We start from the raw sequence: 16,064 nt of genomic DNA on the forward strand, positions 1-16,064 counted from the left end.
AGATTCAAGAAATGATAAATGTCATGGAAAACAAGGTACCTGATTCTGTGCGGATGTAGCAAAATAACTTCCATAATAACTTCTCGCCTTTGGGACCTAATGGGTGTGCCAATGGTTTTTAGGTATGCTGTACAGCATCCTCAGTGCAGTGAGGCATGGCTAAACAAAATAAAAAGGAAGGTGCTATGGAATGGTGGCTGCACCATTTAGCAGGTTGCGCACCATGCATGCGCAAACCTACAAAAAAAGTAATCAATTGTTTTTAAATTACCAACTTGAATCCAAAAATAAAAAATAAATAGTGTGAAAGCAGTTGTTTTTAGTGTGCTGGTAGGTCAAGCAACACGAAGGGCGTGGGCGGGGGAACCATCACAAAGGATGCAGATAGGAAAACGTCACACAGGGCATGGGTGTGGGAAACTATGCAGAGTGAGTGGGTGAGGGAAGCAACATGAAGGGCGGAGGGGCAGAAGCAGCACGGACGGTGGCGGGACAGAAGCAACCCCGAAGGAGAGGTGAGGAGAACAGGCAACAGGCGAGAGAAAGCACCTTCCAGCGGGCTCAGAGAAGCACACAGGAGAGAAAGCAACGCGGGGGAAAATTACATGAGGGAGACCAAAACAATGAGAGGGTGGAGGAGAAGCACATGAGCAATAGAGAGCAATGCGAAATGCAGACAGGGAAGTGAAGTACACAAACAAGGCAGCTGCAAAAAACATGCACTCTCATGGAATGTTTAACCCAAAAGAAAAAAAGTAGTGCTTCAAAAACAAGCAGTGGAAGGACACAATGCTTATTTACATGCTCCAGGAAAGGACAACCACAAGAAAGGAAAAGGAAAGCCCATACACGCAAACAAATGAAAAGCATGGAAATGAGAGTGACAGTAAATCCAGCCAATAGTGAGTAAAAGATGGGCTCCAAGACAACTGTACTCATGCTGTCTGCTAGGCCAGACTTAAATAATGAGAAAAAGAAAAAAAAAGAATCCTTTTTTCCAATAGGTAGTTTGTTGGCAGACCTGGAGATTCTCCTATTGTCTGGAGAAACGTCCCACCTCCCCAAGAACATCTACGATCCACACGTCCTATACTTTTTCTACCCTCAATATCCCAAATTGCCAGCACCCCCAGCATCCAGTGATGAATCCAAGTTTGCCCCCTTGCCATCCATCAAATTACACCTGTCCACCGAAATGCACTACAATCAGTCTCTAACTGTCCAAGCACTGCAGTTGACACCCTTAATCCCCCTTCTACGACCAGTTTAGGCACACTATTCAAAGCCCCCTGCATCCCACAAACCCCCTCGGCACATGAGTCACCCACAACACACCTGTTGGTCCCTTCTGCTCCTTCACTCTGGGTACCCGATGCACTCTCATCCATGCTCTCACATCACCACCCGGTTTCGCAAGGCACTTCAATTTGCCGCTCCTATATGAATGAAGCACTCAATTGGCTCCTCCTTCTCCTAGGGGCGCTGAGCTGACTCATAGCAGCAGTAGCCTGGCCTTGAGCAGAAAAAGAAAGGTATTCGAGAGCAGGACCTGTGAAATAAGCACGAGTCAGGGCATCAGCTGACGATACGTATAAAACATTTCTTGAATGCTGTGTATGTTTGTCGTGACCATGAATGTGTGAGTGAGCTTCTCTGTGCATGTGTGCCTGTGAGTTTGTCCATGTCTAGGTGGAGATGGTATCCCTGTACTCACACATTTGTCAAGAGACCATGCAGCTCTAGTTCCCTAGAGAAAGGGAACGTAGGGTGTCAAGGTAGGACTCACGTTGACACCTATATTCATCACAGTCCCTGACTTAGCATGAGAAATAGAGATAGGGATCCCCATTGCTCCTGATGAATACCCATGACCAGTATTGGCAAGCTTAAGGGTAGAAACATGTTAGTTTATGATGAACGGTGGGTCATTGCAACTGCACATCATCCTCTTGTTTTTAGGCGTACCTAAGGTACCCCCTAATAAAGGTGTTATTCTGGGTTTACCTTTAGATATTATTAGTGTTTCTGGATCCCCTGTTGTCCAGAACTCCCTCTTATTTGAGGTTGAATCTGCCCTGGTAGTACCATCTTACCAAGGTGCTAGGAGGTTGCCAATGATGACGCACACCACAAGTAGTGGGTGAGGTCTCCTCATTCAATCTAATTGGCACTTTTTGGATTAGGATAATTATTCCTTAGAGCCCGAATTGGAATATTCAGGATTTACTCTTGGTATAGACCAAAATTGGCCTCATACCGCCGGCCATCACACTTATTTGTGGTTACTTGACAATTGTGACCCCCACCTGCTATAATGTTGCCCACAGCATTATGGTGGTAATTCATGACATCACGTGGGCACTCATGGCATGGTAGTTTTCATCCTAGCATAATCATGGCCATAGCTATTAGTGGAATAAGGTGTGATGGACCCTTTTTACCCCAATTATGAAAGCCTTTCACAGACGAGTCCGGGGGAAGTGGACCCATTTTTCTTACTCCATTAGGACTCATGACACCCTTGTTATGCTAAAGGGCACAATGCTGACCATCTCTTAGTGGTGATAATTCCTGACATATTGTGGGTAGCCATAGTATGATAGTGCCATGGCACAACTGCAAAACATTTTGAATGTATTAAAGTTCAAGTAGGTTGATAGAAGAACCAGTGGAAGTGAACATACGTCACATGTATTGTCATGAGACTCCCACACATATGTATTCAATGTTATAGTAGATGATTTTTTGTATCACACTTCCTTGTGGGATGCCATATATTGTAATTTTCCACCACTCAATTCTTCATGAAAAAAGTATTTATTTATTCATGACAATCATTGTCCATAAATATGTTCTTCAAGTTTGTAGTAAGCATATTATCCTCCAGTAGTGGTGGAAGGGTTCTGCAATGTGGCACCCTCAAGGGTCTTTGAAGATCTTCAGGGGACTCAGCCCACTCAGCCGGCATCATAGCAACTAGACTGGCTGAAGAAAACTCAGCTGCAACAGGTGCAGACTATCAGGGTGCAAAGCCCCGGAGAAGTCCGTATGGACGAAATGCGTTGGCTACGACTAGTATGATTACCACAAGTGTGAGTATGAGGTCCAGCTATGGATTTAAATCACAACAGTATTTACTCATGTGACTGCAACTTTCACATACCAATGGCTTTATTTACAAGCCCAAGGATTTCTCAAAAGGCAAATCCATTAACAAATTGTTATATTACCACATTACATTGAAATGTAATATTACCACATACACATTGGTAAATCCTACCCCGGAGTCGTGATGTGGGTGTTGCAGGCTGGGAATTACCCTAGAAAGTATGGGAACAAAGCTATTCAAAAACGTTGTTCCAATTCAAGGTGAGAATGAAAAGATTACAACTCCCACAACTTGTGTTGTTGAAAGGGAAACAGGTTCTCCACCAACAAAAATATGTTTACTGTGGAAACAAATTCAGCTGTACAAATGTGATTGCATTTCCCCATGAGCAATTATTACGCTATGAACAATTACACATGCAGAAAACTGTGGCACAGTAGCGTTTCAGATTCCACAAATCTTTTCCAGGGCTACTAATAGAAACCAAAGATTTTCACAGGTTTCCATGAGTGCTTTTAGTGAACTTTTTGAGTTTCTAATACTCATAAATCTCTACCCAAGAGAGGCAGTAAACCTATAGGTGCAAAATTATGACTGTCTTTCTGAATCGATCCCTATATGTTTGCTTCATACAGACAGTCATGAACTTCAAATAAAGGGCAAACCATTGGGCGTCATTTACAAAGAATTGATTTATTAAAAGTAGTCACAACTTACGCACAGGTTTTTACCGAATCATGTTTGATTTTGTGAATCAACCTATCTACTAGTCGGTCAGTTCACAAAACATAGAATTGTAGTGGTTCACCATTGGACATACCTCATCAAATTTAGTGAGTTAGGTTGCACCATTATAATTGGCCACAAACACAATCACAGGGATGGTGGCCTGCTGCGGTCAGCAGACCTCCATGTCTGTGCTTGCTTTTAAATAAAACATTATTTTTCAAAAAACAGCATTTAAAAAATAAAAGTTACACAAACCTATAGACCACTGCCTACTCATAAAAAACATTTTTTCAACATTTATAAAGGGGCTGGGGTTCCTTGGGGACCCCTTCCCGCTGATAATGGGGTTACCACCTCCTTTGAGTTGGTGGCAAAATATTCATGTTTTGCTACCAGATTTCAGTTGCAAAAAAATAATAATACATACCATAAGAAATCTGCATCTGGAAAGGATGCCTCTTCCAAATACCAATTCCTTACTTTTTCCTAAACTCATTTATTGATGGTTGTGTTTAGTACATTTCAAAAAATGTTTTAGATTTCCTGAATCTGAGGGTTTGTTACCGTTAAAACATTTTTCAAACTAAGGGCCATATTTACAAGAAAGTGGCGCATCACTAGTGATGCATCGCTTTACTTGCAGCCCCCTTGCGGCCCCTAACCCCACCATGATAGCGCCATATTAACAATACGGCACACAATGGCGTACATTAGGGGCAATAGCGTCATTTTTTTTACACTATTGTAACGTTACACTGGATTAGCGTAAAAAAAAAATGACGCTAATCCAGTACAGTGTTAAGAGGCACATTGACATCAATGGAAGCCTCATTTAAATGCCTGCTTCAAGCAGGCTTCAAAAATGACGCTAGAAATGATGCAATGGAATCTTGTAGATTCCATTGTGCCCTGTTTAGTGACCCTCTAACGAGGGAACGCCCCCCTTGCATATATCATGCATATATTATGCATGATGTGGCACAAAGAGTTTACAAGGTGGCGCAAACATAGTTTGCTCCACCTTGTAAATATGGCCCTACGGTATTGGCCCGTTAGCGTCACATTTGCGGCAAAACTTTTGCCGCAAATGTGGCACTAAGGGGCGCAAGGGCCTTGTAAATCTGGTCCTAAAAGTGAAATACTAACCTAGATCCCCAATGGTAAACTGCAAGACGGCGCCGTCAGCCCAGTTTCCCAGAAGGCTTAGAATTTGACATGTCCTCCGAGATGAACCTCAGGGTTTAGGTGTAATCTCTACTTAGGGAGGCCTGAGCATTAAGAAGGCGGATGAAAGTGGCTCAGCTCACGGTGATTAACACTGAACTGTTTACGCACCAATAACCCCCTTACAGCATTATCTTGTTTACATCCACACCCTATTGACAGAGGCAGCGGAAACAGTTTCTGCTCAGCTCTTTGAGTGTGAGCTATACATACACAGGTAATTGTGTCAAAGTGCCTGAGACAATGCCGAACAAAACCATCTTCTCAGGGTTTACGATGGCAACATGTTTTTTTTTACAATTTACTAAAAGCCAACTACAATTGGGAGAAGCTTTTACAAGTCACAAAAATAGTTTTGTGACTCATGCCGAGCCACTATGAGGATGGGGCATGAATTTGAGATTCGCCATATATCAATGGTCACAAACCTTTGTGAAGTTACTGGCATCTCATAGGACCTGGTGACTCATTTGAAAAGGGGAAGATGTCCCTGTCCTACATAGTCTCCTTTGAGAATTGTGTTGTGCAGCCTCAGTAGGAGTTGGGAACAGTCCAGGGGGGCACTGCTGTGTCACTGATGTTATCCAAAGGGAAATATTTTATTTCTTTAAACAACACATGCACCTTTAATATACTCAATCTGCTTTAAAAATAATGTTGCACAGGGATGGGGGTCTGCAGTTTCCTGGCAACCCTGCATCCCTGCATTGGGAGCCAATTACATGTGGTGACAAATAGACACCTGGCTAATTAATATTCATGAGGCAGGTCATTCTTTGACTTCCCGCAAATGGGCATTTTGTGATGCGACATATTAGTAGATAGGGTGCATTGTAAAATTACAAACAGGTCACAAAATGTCAGTGCACAATTTGCACCCACTGTTTGTGATTTGTCTGTATGTACATCGGGGGCTAAACACCTAGTAACTGCATGCAAATGACCATCACGCATAGCAGGAAAAATACTTTCGTCCAACTAACATTAGTTGTCGATTTTAAATATGAATTTAGCGGAGTAATACGTCAGCAAAACGGAAGTGCATCATGAAACTTTAGTAATATGTCTTATCGTTATGTAGCTCAATGGTGCCCACTGGAAAAGGCTTTTCATCACTCCAGGCAAACCAGAGATTTGCCAACTAGGATGTTTTCCGTAACTCCTAAAAAACAATTTCCTAGGCCATTTACAATAATTTGGTACCAACTCCAAGTGACGTCCTAAGACCAGTGCTTAATTTGTGCTTGTTGTTTCCGGTGCTGAGCACCGGCACTTATTTTTGAAGGCCAGCACTTATTTTTCTGCCTCAAGCATTTGCTGAGAGAAAAAGACGCATGTGGGAAAGACGGAGGAAGAGAAACACGAAAAAGCTTCACAAAGGGAGAAAGCAGAAAGCTGCAAGAGTGAGCTAAAGGGTCATGGAGTGGCTGTAAAAGGATTATTAAAGACGCCCGAGATGGCTTCAGGATTACGCTGCCTCAGTATTCCGTGTTCGCACATTTAATTGCAGAAACCGCATGTTTAAGAGGAGGGCTTTGGGCACCTGCACGTTTTTATTTACAAATTAAGCACTGCCTAAGACTGATGTCTTACCTCGCCTTACGGAAGCATCAGTCCCAGGTGCTCATTTTAAGGCCTATTTAGAAAGCTGTGCCACCACTGCTGGGCCTTGAACCTTAACCTAAAGGTTACAGTAAGTGCACAACCCACTGATCTACCTTACGAGCATATTAGCTTCACAGGTGCCAAATATGAAGTTGTCCGGAGTGGTGGACGGCATTATCTCCCCTAATGAATCAAGCTCACATGGCAGGAGCCACACTACGGACAAAAATGGTGGTGTCGGGTCCACCATGCCCCTCACTGATGTGAAATGTCCCTGACACGCTGGGAGGTTTCTCCCAGCCCATGGTAGATATTTTAAAATGATTTCTGTTCCGGATATCCATGGTTTATTACCAGTCAGAAGAAAATTAGGCGGAAATGGCCTTTCCTGGCAAAACCCATCACAAATGACAAAAAGCGGTCCCACTTCTAGTTCTAAAGAGCATGCCAAATGAAAAGTAATTGAAAGGAGCAAGAAATCACATCTTTGAGTGGCAATGCTGCAAAAGCAACCACAGCTCAGAGCACCTCAGAACCAGAAGTCACTTAATCTGATGTTCTCTCCACACTTGGGGTCAGTTCGGGGGCCCTGATTCAAGCGAAGGAGGACTCCTATGATAAATGGCAAACTGAGGTTGGGGGGTGGAGATCAGAGGCTCTCTGAGTATGTGGCCTGCATCAATGAAGTCCTGTAAGTGTCCAGCAGCAGCCTAACTCTATAGAACCTACCAGGAGCAGGTGTCCAAGTTATGGCTCTTGAGCGACACCCTGCAGAATGAGCAACACTCTCTGCTTCACTATCCCAAGGCCAGAATTATCCAAGTGTTATGTTGCACTTAATGCCACGCAAGGGGGGTGAAAGGCCGACGTAACACTAAGGTGAGATTTATCAAGCCTTGCGTGGCCCTGGAAGGCTTGATAAATCTGGAGTAAAGCAAGGCAGCGCAAAATGCTGCGTTGCATTACTCTGCCCTGGGAAGGTGTTCCATGGGTAGAGCATGGGCGTTTCCCCGCATCCACCCAGCACGTTTACAGATTTACCCTTACCGGTAGACCTGGGAATGCGTCAAAATGTACCCCTCCCTAGGGGAGGCGTAACAAGGAGAAATATCTTTATTTCTCCTCGTTTCTTCCGTCTTTCTACGTGTGCTGCATTCCGCCGCACACATAGAGGAAAGTGCTTCTGAGGATTGCTTTTGTGCAGGAAGGTGGCTCTTCCTGCACAAAAGCAATCCTGCCTACAACGCAGACACTCTTGCACCAAGATACAAGGGTGTCTTCGTTGGTGCTAGGCAGCCAAAAGTGCACAAGGAAAGCACAGGAATACACCAAATAATGCTACACGATCGATATTCCCAAGCAAAAAACACAACAGGCCCAATTACCTGTTGCTCATAGAACAACATGAGTAACTACTGAAGAGTTACCATAAACCAACTCCACATCCCATCTCTGACCTACTAATCCCCACTCAGATTAAGCAAGATGTTGTGCAAGAAGCACCAGCGACCCCACCTCCAGATACACTGGCAGTACAAAAATGTCCAGTGCCTCCTACTGGTTTGTCAGTGATGGGCAAAAAAAGGTTTAGAGGACCCTGTTAGCCGACCTCCCAGAGTCTCCAGTTGAGACTTCGGTCCCCTCGGGAAACAGCACCCAACCTATGTGCTGGTCAGCATCTGAGTCCAAGCCCCCAACAGAGCTCCTGTCTGTGAACTAACAGGGTACATGAGCGTACAGGACCATGCAACGCTATGTATTACCCCCTATATTCTATTTATGGTATAGGTTGTAAATGCACCACCTGGAGCAGAGACCTCCTGAGCTCATCCCAAGGATTAATAATTGCATTATCCGCGCATGAGATCCCAGCTTCTTAGAAAACTCTAACTTCACTGAGTCAAAGTGCTCATGCCTCACCAGGAAGGCACAACACATGTCATCACATATGGCATATCTGGTAAAGATAAACTGTAGGTTTGTGTTATCCTTTGAGGACAAAGGATGAACCTGAGAAGAAAAGACACAAAAAGTCCCTTTACAATAAACTCGATAGTTCTTTAGAATTACTTATCTTTTAGCAGAAGGGTGCTCCACTGTTCATCCACATTCCATGCAGAATAGTCTGTTGCTACTCTTGTGAGAAGTAACTCTGATTGCACCAGGTCTCTTTGACCTTCTGTCCCTATGCAGGTGATTCCTTTGCCAGGGAAAAGGCACAAATGCAGATGGCTATCGCGCCTACTTGAGGACCAGGGGAGGGACGATCATACATGGGGTGAGGTATGTGAGATCTTCCAAGAGAGGACCAGACTCCCAGCTACTGTCCGCAACCAGGAAACCAACAACTAAGGGACATTGATAGAAGGCACACCAGAGAAGTGGGGCACAGGTTCTAGCAGTCATGCAAAGACACCTCAGTCCTACGTCCAGACGTCTGTGGTATTGAGGATTTGTGCTCCTCCGCTAAGTAGGGAGTACCTAACTAATGTTGTAGGTTGTTCAAGCTTGAATCCTAAAAGGATAATCCCTATTTGGTGTGCTTATCTCTGAACACAATTTACCATTTACCATGGCAAACCCGCATGGGTAGCAATTGCAGTTAATATGCGACCACCCCTTACGGCACATTTATTGCCACATGGCCCTATGGTCCAGGAGGGTCCAGTTACATTTGTTGTTGAAGCTCATGCAGCATACATAACATACATTTTCTATTCCTGGGTCACATTTCCAGCAGTTGGTGGGAACACAAATACATTTCACCACTATACACCTGCAAACATACCTGCACAGTATAGAGCTTATGCATATTTAGAGATACCTCTGTCTTATCAAGACCATAATAATTGGTTTGATGGCACCCTACCACATACAGTCCTACATGTTAGGTTAGGTCTTCTAAGTAATGATGGTCCTACCTGGCCTTTATTGGCCACATATACACCACACCCTGATGCAGCAACCTTGACGGTAGCTGAGGTTCATCGCTTATATGCTGAACTTTTGGCAATATACAGACTATTAGTGCAGATTGTAATGCAAATATTAAATATCAGCCCAGCACATGCAACCACATGCAGCAATGCCAGGCATTAATCCTGCGACTGTACATTCGATTATGGGTAAGGACCCACCAAACGGGAAGAGATTCAGTTTTTGTTAGCTCAAAAATAAATGCACTGGAAGCAGTATTTCCCCATACAGGACCTCAGGATAAGCATAGAATATTAACTATGTGCTTTCCATTTGCGATGGTTCCCACAGTAGATAACTGCAAAACTTGGGGCACGGTATTTGCCACGCTCCATACTACCGCACACGGTACACCGACAATTGCCAATCTTCCAGAAGTGTTAAAACTAATTCAAGATGAATACGGCGATGCACCGGACCTAGACTTGGGGATGCAACTAATGGGCAATTTTGCCACTGTATCTTCAAGTATATTAAGTAACCTTAAAGGGGAAGCAGTAGCACTAACAGTGTGTATGCGGCTCCCGGACGTTCCTCCACAGGATCACAAACGTGAGTTGCCAAAGATTATCGCAGAGATCTACTCTAGTATTGGTCGAGATAGTCTGTGCGGCAAACCCACAAAACCACAGCTTCATGGTAAATCTAATAAAGATTCTACCAAGCAAGCAACTGAGGGTTCTAAAAAACGCTGGGATAAGAAACAATAAACACCTAAAAAGGAAAGGGGAGAATCGCCGCATGCGGAGATCCCTCAGAATAGGTATAATCTCAGAAATAGAGATAATATAAAAACACCTGACAGATATCAATATGCTGATACCCGCCAGTCTTCTTCCTTTCAGCACTCACCGGAATAATGCAGTGAGAGAGGTGGGCGGTTAGACCGAAGAACTGAGTATGTGAAACCGAGACAGGAATCACAACGCTCAACAGAAGTTTCTGTTAAAAAAGAAGAGAAACCTCCCCAACAAAAAACCCATATTAAAAAGAAAAACGTGGCAGCAGTTGCGATTCGTCATGCCACTCAAGATGAGGGCTCTACTGAAGAACAAGAGGTGGGCACTAGCTCTGCTACATAGCGCAGCAGAGGTCACAATAGTTCGCCGGAATCTTCAAGAGCATCTGGAGGTGAAAGCAACTGATGACTTCTTACAAGTTAAAACTGAGGAAATCCTCACACAACTAGAGTACCAGGGTGTAATCGAACCCTGTGTCTCACCAATGAATAATCCTCTATTCCCTGTAGCTAAACCGGACTATTCATACAGAATAGTCCTAGACTACAGACACATAAATAGTCACACACGCACATATGCTATACAAAACTCACATAGCACGGTGCTTATGATTAACACAGTGCGCAAAAAATACAAAACAACATTGCATATTTCCAATAGATTCTCCTGCCAAAATATAGTGCCTGAGAGTAGAGACTTAACAAGTTTCAGTGCACTAGGCTTCCAGAAAAATTCTGTTGTTTACCACAGTGGTACAAGAACAGTCCAGGGCTGTTCACGGCTCATGTAACCTCAATATTGCACAACATTGATCCTGAAGCATTGTCCTATGTAGATTATATCTACCTAACGGACGATAAATTACTGCAACATTTAAGATGGGTAGCCAGCATTGTTGTAGGATTTGCCGAATTCGGCTATAAATTCAACTTAAAAAAAACAAAAATAGTCTTCCTTATTGTCCTGTTTGTGGGATACGAATTATGAAGTAAAGGAAAGAGCCTAGTGCCACAATTCTTAGAAAAATGCGCACAGTTACAACCTCTGAATACCATTAAAAACTTCAATTACTATTGGGTTTTTAAAATTTTGGCAGAACATACATTCCAGATTATGCAACACGCATATATGACTTGATACTTCCTGACTTTTCCAGTAAACTTTGGACAGTCGAACATACACGCATTCTCAGAGCATTGCAACAAGACATGCTTTCAGCACAATACCTACACACAAGGGACAATAAAAAACATCTGGTCATCAGAGTAATTGCTGGTGCCTATGCAACATTCAATGAAGGGAGACAGTCCCAATTGCATACAAATCACATTTGTACTGAACAGCAGAACAACGTTTTGCTCCCACTGAGAAAAGTCTCACTGCTGTTCAGATGGCTGCCATTAAAGAAAGACCACTAGCCCAGGGGAAACGCATTATTGTCGTATCTCGAATCCCAGCCCTTGAGGCTGTTACCAAAGCCAGCGTTCCAAATGCTAAAGCATTACATCCACGTTGGATCCAATGGGCAACGTCTCTGACAGCCACTGATGTTGACTATATTTTTTACCCAAAGTGACAAACTCAAGAAGTTTTGCAGTATGAACTTGAATACCCAGTTCCGGCAAATACATTGCCTATTGATCAATATCAAAGAGTCATTTATTCTGATGGCTCAGCACAACCTGCTATAGGAACGAAGCATCAATACTCTGCTGCTTGTGCAGTCGTAAGCCGCTATATGGAAGGTAGTAAATTCTATCCACAACATACCTTTACGCAAACCCTAGGGGATTGCACTGCACAACTAACAAATCTAAAGGCTCCGGTGATGGCACTGGAACATACGGATCCTGACCAGCTAACACTGATTGTCTGTGATTCGTACTATTGTGTCCAGTCCTTCAATGAATATCTGCATTATTGGTGCCAGAATGGGTTCAGAGATTTTAAAGGTAACACCATCAAACACAGACTCCTGTGGGGGAAAGTAACCGTTCCGAAGGAAACCCTACCAAATGTCCATGTTGTACACACACTTGGACACCTGCGCGTTGGAATACACGTTGCTGGAAACACATTGGCGGATGAGACAGCCTAATCAGCAGTAGCTATGGCTTCTGTTGTTGCAGTAACTCGTACTAGGACGAAACCGGACGATGAAATACTGGCTGCCGGGCAAGCCTCAGCTGACGGCACACCTTTGCCTAAAGGATATCCCAGTAAATATTCCTACCGAATGGGAGGCTTCCTTGACGCAGAAGTGTCACGCCGCGGCTCCCGTGGCGGCCGCAGGCTCAGGTCGCCACGGCGCGGCATTTGTTTAATACCGCGGCCTGTGTGCAAGCCGTGGGAGAAGCCGCGGCTTGCAGACAGGCCGCGGGAGAAGCCGCAAGCCTGATCAGGGGTCGCGGCACTCGCCGCGCCCCCTTCTTTCGTTCCTGCCGCAAGGGCAGACGCGGCAGGACTTGAGACCCCGAGTGGGTTTCAGACCTGCCGCGCATAGCGCATTTAGTGCACTTTACATTCAGGCTATTTTACATAAACTTCTGCTTCACCACTTACCAGCATCTACAGGCAAAAGCCGAATACCTGCACATGGTGGTGTTTTTATGCCGGCCTTTTCCCTTTCCCAGCATGCTGCCCACTTCCTCTCTTCCCAGCATGCATTGTTTCTCTCTGTTTGGACGCATGTGCTTTATTCACTATTATACTCTTTTTCCCAATCCAAGATGGTGGTGTTTCTACTTCCTGTTTCCTACTTCCTGTCTAGGGGTGTATAAGGGGAATTCAGCTGCTTGTTCATTGCGTTGCAACACTCCTTTGGTGGTAGTCACGCTCCGGCTCGTTTCTTCTTGTGAATCCAGTATTTCCTGACCTGTCTTCATCTCCAGTCTTCCTGTACCCTCGGATCTTCAGCTCTAATGCCTTGGTGTCCTCCTTCTGTTTCAGGGAGTTCCTGTTGGAGGTTTTTTACCCTATTGGGGTTTTTCCTCTGGGACTCCTTCTGGAGGGCACGGACTGTAGTGGCTTGCTATTGTCAAACAGCACCGTGGCTACCGGAAGGGGTCGCCCCTACCTCGGCCAGAGCAGAACCTGCCGGAACCGGGGTCGTTCCCCAACCCTCATCAACTTCGACGGTAAGCCCAGTGAAAACCGTGACAGATTGCAACGCCAAAAAATCCAGTTGCAGTCCAGAACCATGGATAATCCAGTGGCAAATACAGAACCCACCAGCCAGACCCTGCTCATGACAATACAACAACAGGCTCAAGAACTCCAACAGCTACGTACGGAAAATACCGTCTATCGACAAGCCTTTGCATCCAGGACCACTGATGTCCCCTCAGTATCTGCCACTACACCTCGTTTCTCCGGGGAGCCTAACAAATTGAGAGAATTCCTGGATGCCTTGACGGTTTACTTTGCCTTTCGCCCCTCGCAATTTGTGGAAGACAAGACCAAGGCGGGGTATTTGATTAGCGCCTTATCGGGGCCAGCCTTGGCTTGGGCCACTCCTTTAGTGACAAGAAATGATCCCTGCCTGTCTAATTATTCCACCTTTGTCACTACCTTTAAACAGATCTTTGAGCGCCCTGGACTCGAGGCTTCAGCAGAAGAAGCTCTTTGCGATATCCAACAAGGGAATCAAGATGTATTACAATACATCACCCGCTTCAGACAATTAGCAGCAGAAACATCCTGGGTGGAACGTACCTTGGTGACACTGTTCGGCAGAGGTCTCAGAGAGGACATTAATGACGAACTGGTGCACTCTGCTAGGTTAGAGAACCTTAAAGGATTGATGGATCAGACTCTGACTATAGAATATCGCTTGAATGAACGAAGAATGGAGAAAAGGAAGAGTCGTTTGCCATCACACTCAGTGACATCTCGAAACTTCTCTCATCGTACCGAGGAAGTTCGTCCTGAACCCAAGGGAGCCACCGACGAAGAGCCAATGCAAATCGATACGGCTCGAGGACCTTTATCAGCTAGTGAAAGAGAAAACAGACGAAGAAAGGGACTTTGTCTATATTGTGGTGCAGCTGGTCACCTAATTCGCACCTGTCCCATTCGTCCAACCAAGCCTTTGGGAAACGCCAACTCCCGTCCTCAGTGAGAAGGGTGAGGACGGGATATCGTGAAATACCTTCCATTTGTTCTTCCAGGGAGGAAGGAACTGCTCTTTTTCTTTTACCAGTTATCCTTCACTTGACTGATGGCCGAGAAGAAAGAACCCTGGCTTTATTAGACTGCGGAGCCAGTGGCATCTATTTAGATGAAGCATGGGCCAAAGAACGACAGATAGCACAACTACCTAAGGAAGTACCAGAACAAGTACACACAGTGGATGGGTCACTCTTGGCCTCAGGACCCGTACAATATACCACCCCTACTTTCTGCCTACAGTTTGGGAAACACCAAGAAAACCTTTTGTTTGATTTAATTTCATCACCACACCACGTCATGATCCTGGGAATTCCATGGCTCACACGACACAACCCTTACATCAACTGGGAAACAAGAACTATTTCTTTATCCTCTCACTTTTGCCAGCACCACTGCTACCTAGCAGGAGATTATTGGTCCCCAAAAGGTCTTCTAATCGCACCCCCTAAGGTGGGATGCTCTATTAACATCCTACAGGGAGTTCCCAGGCAATATCAGGAATATGCCGACGTATTCCAGAAGCCAGAAAAGCCTGAACTGCCACCCCATAGAGAATCCGATTGCGCCATTCCTTTAGAACCAAATACAGTGGTTCCTTTCGGGCGAATGTACTCTCTCACAGAACCTGAGAAGCAGATTCTTAAGGAATACCTTGATGAGAACCTACAGAGCGGGTTGATTGTTCCCTCCTCTTCACCTGCAGGGGCCCCTCTCTTCTTTGTTCCTAAGAAGACTAAAGATTTGCGTCCCTGTATTGATTTTAGAGGATTAAACAGAATCACTGTTAAGGATCGGTACCCGTTACTCCTCATTAAGGACATCCTAGAAGCAGTCAGAGGGGCAAAAAGATTCACCAAGCTGGATCTCAGAGGAGCCTACCATCTTTTAAGAATTAAAGAAGGTGATGAGTGGAAGACTGCTTTTAGAACACCTTTTGGTCACTACGAATATCAAGTAATGCCATTCGGACTCACCAATGCTCCTTCCATTTTTCAAAGGTTCATGGATTCTATCTTTTCCGATCTTTTGCAACAAACAGTAGTGATTTATCTCTACAATATTTTAATTTTTTCTGTTCACCCAAAGGAACACTCTAAGCATGTTTGCCAAGTTCTAGAGCGACTCCGACAACACCATCTCTTCTGCAAACCGGAAAAGTGCGAGTTTGATCAGACGGAAGTAAAATACTTGGGGTATTGCATTAACCAAACCGGAGTCGCCATGGATTCAGACAAGGTGCAAGCTATATTGAATTGGCCATCTCCTTCTTCCATCAAGTAGACTCAGTGTTTTTTGGGATTAGCCAATTTTTATCGACAATTTATAGCAGACTTTGCACAGAGAACCAGCTATATTACTCAAACCCTCAAAAAAGACCATCTAAGAAAGGGCTTTTGTTGGACACAAGATGCAGAGTTAGCCTTTCAAGACTTAAAGAAAGCCTTTATTCAAGCCCCTATTCTACGACACCTAGACACCAGCAAACAATTAATTGTGGTGGCAGACGCATC

General features: G+C 44.6%; 1 protein-coding gene across 2 annotated transcripts in view; it reads right to left on the reverse strand.

The window, feature by feature from the left end:
• The window catches only part of PODXL2 (podocalyxin like 2), a 313,504-nt gene that overhangs the window by 164,994 nt on the left and 132,446 nt on the right, over positions 1 to 16,064 (reverse strand). Inside the window, exon 1 of one of the 2 annotated variants that reach the window (XM_069206258.1) lies at positions 1,336 to 1,395. The exons of the other annotated variant lie outside the window; for it this stretch is intronic. Within the exon in view, the coding sequence (XP_069062359.1) occupies positions 1,336 to 1,384 (49 nt within the window). The 5' untranslated portion in view covers positions 1,385 to 1,395. Of the gene's footprint in view, positions 1 to 1,335; positions 1,396 to 16,064 lie in introns of those variants that run through there. 2 annotated transcript variants of the gene reach the window in all.

Source organism: Pleurodeles waltl, chromosome 9 (genome assembly GCF_031143425.1).
Source record: "Pleurodeles waltl isolate 20211129_DDA chromosome 9, aPleWal1.hap1.20221129, whole genome shotgun sequence".
Classification (NCBI taxonomy): domain Eukaryota; kingdom Metazoa; phylum Chordata; class Amphibia; order Caudata; family Salamandridae; genus Pleurodeles; species Pleurodeles waltl.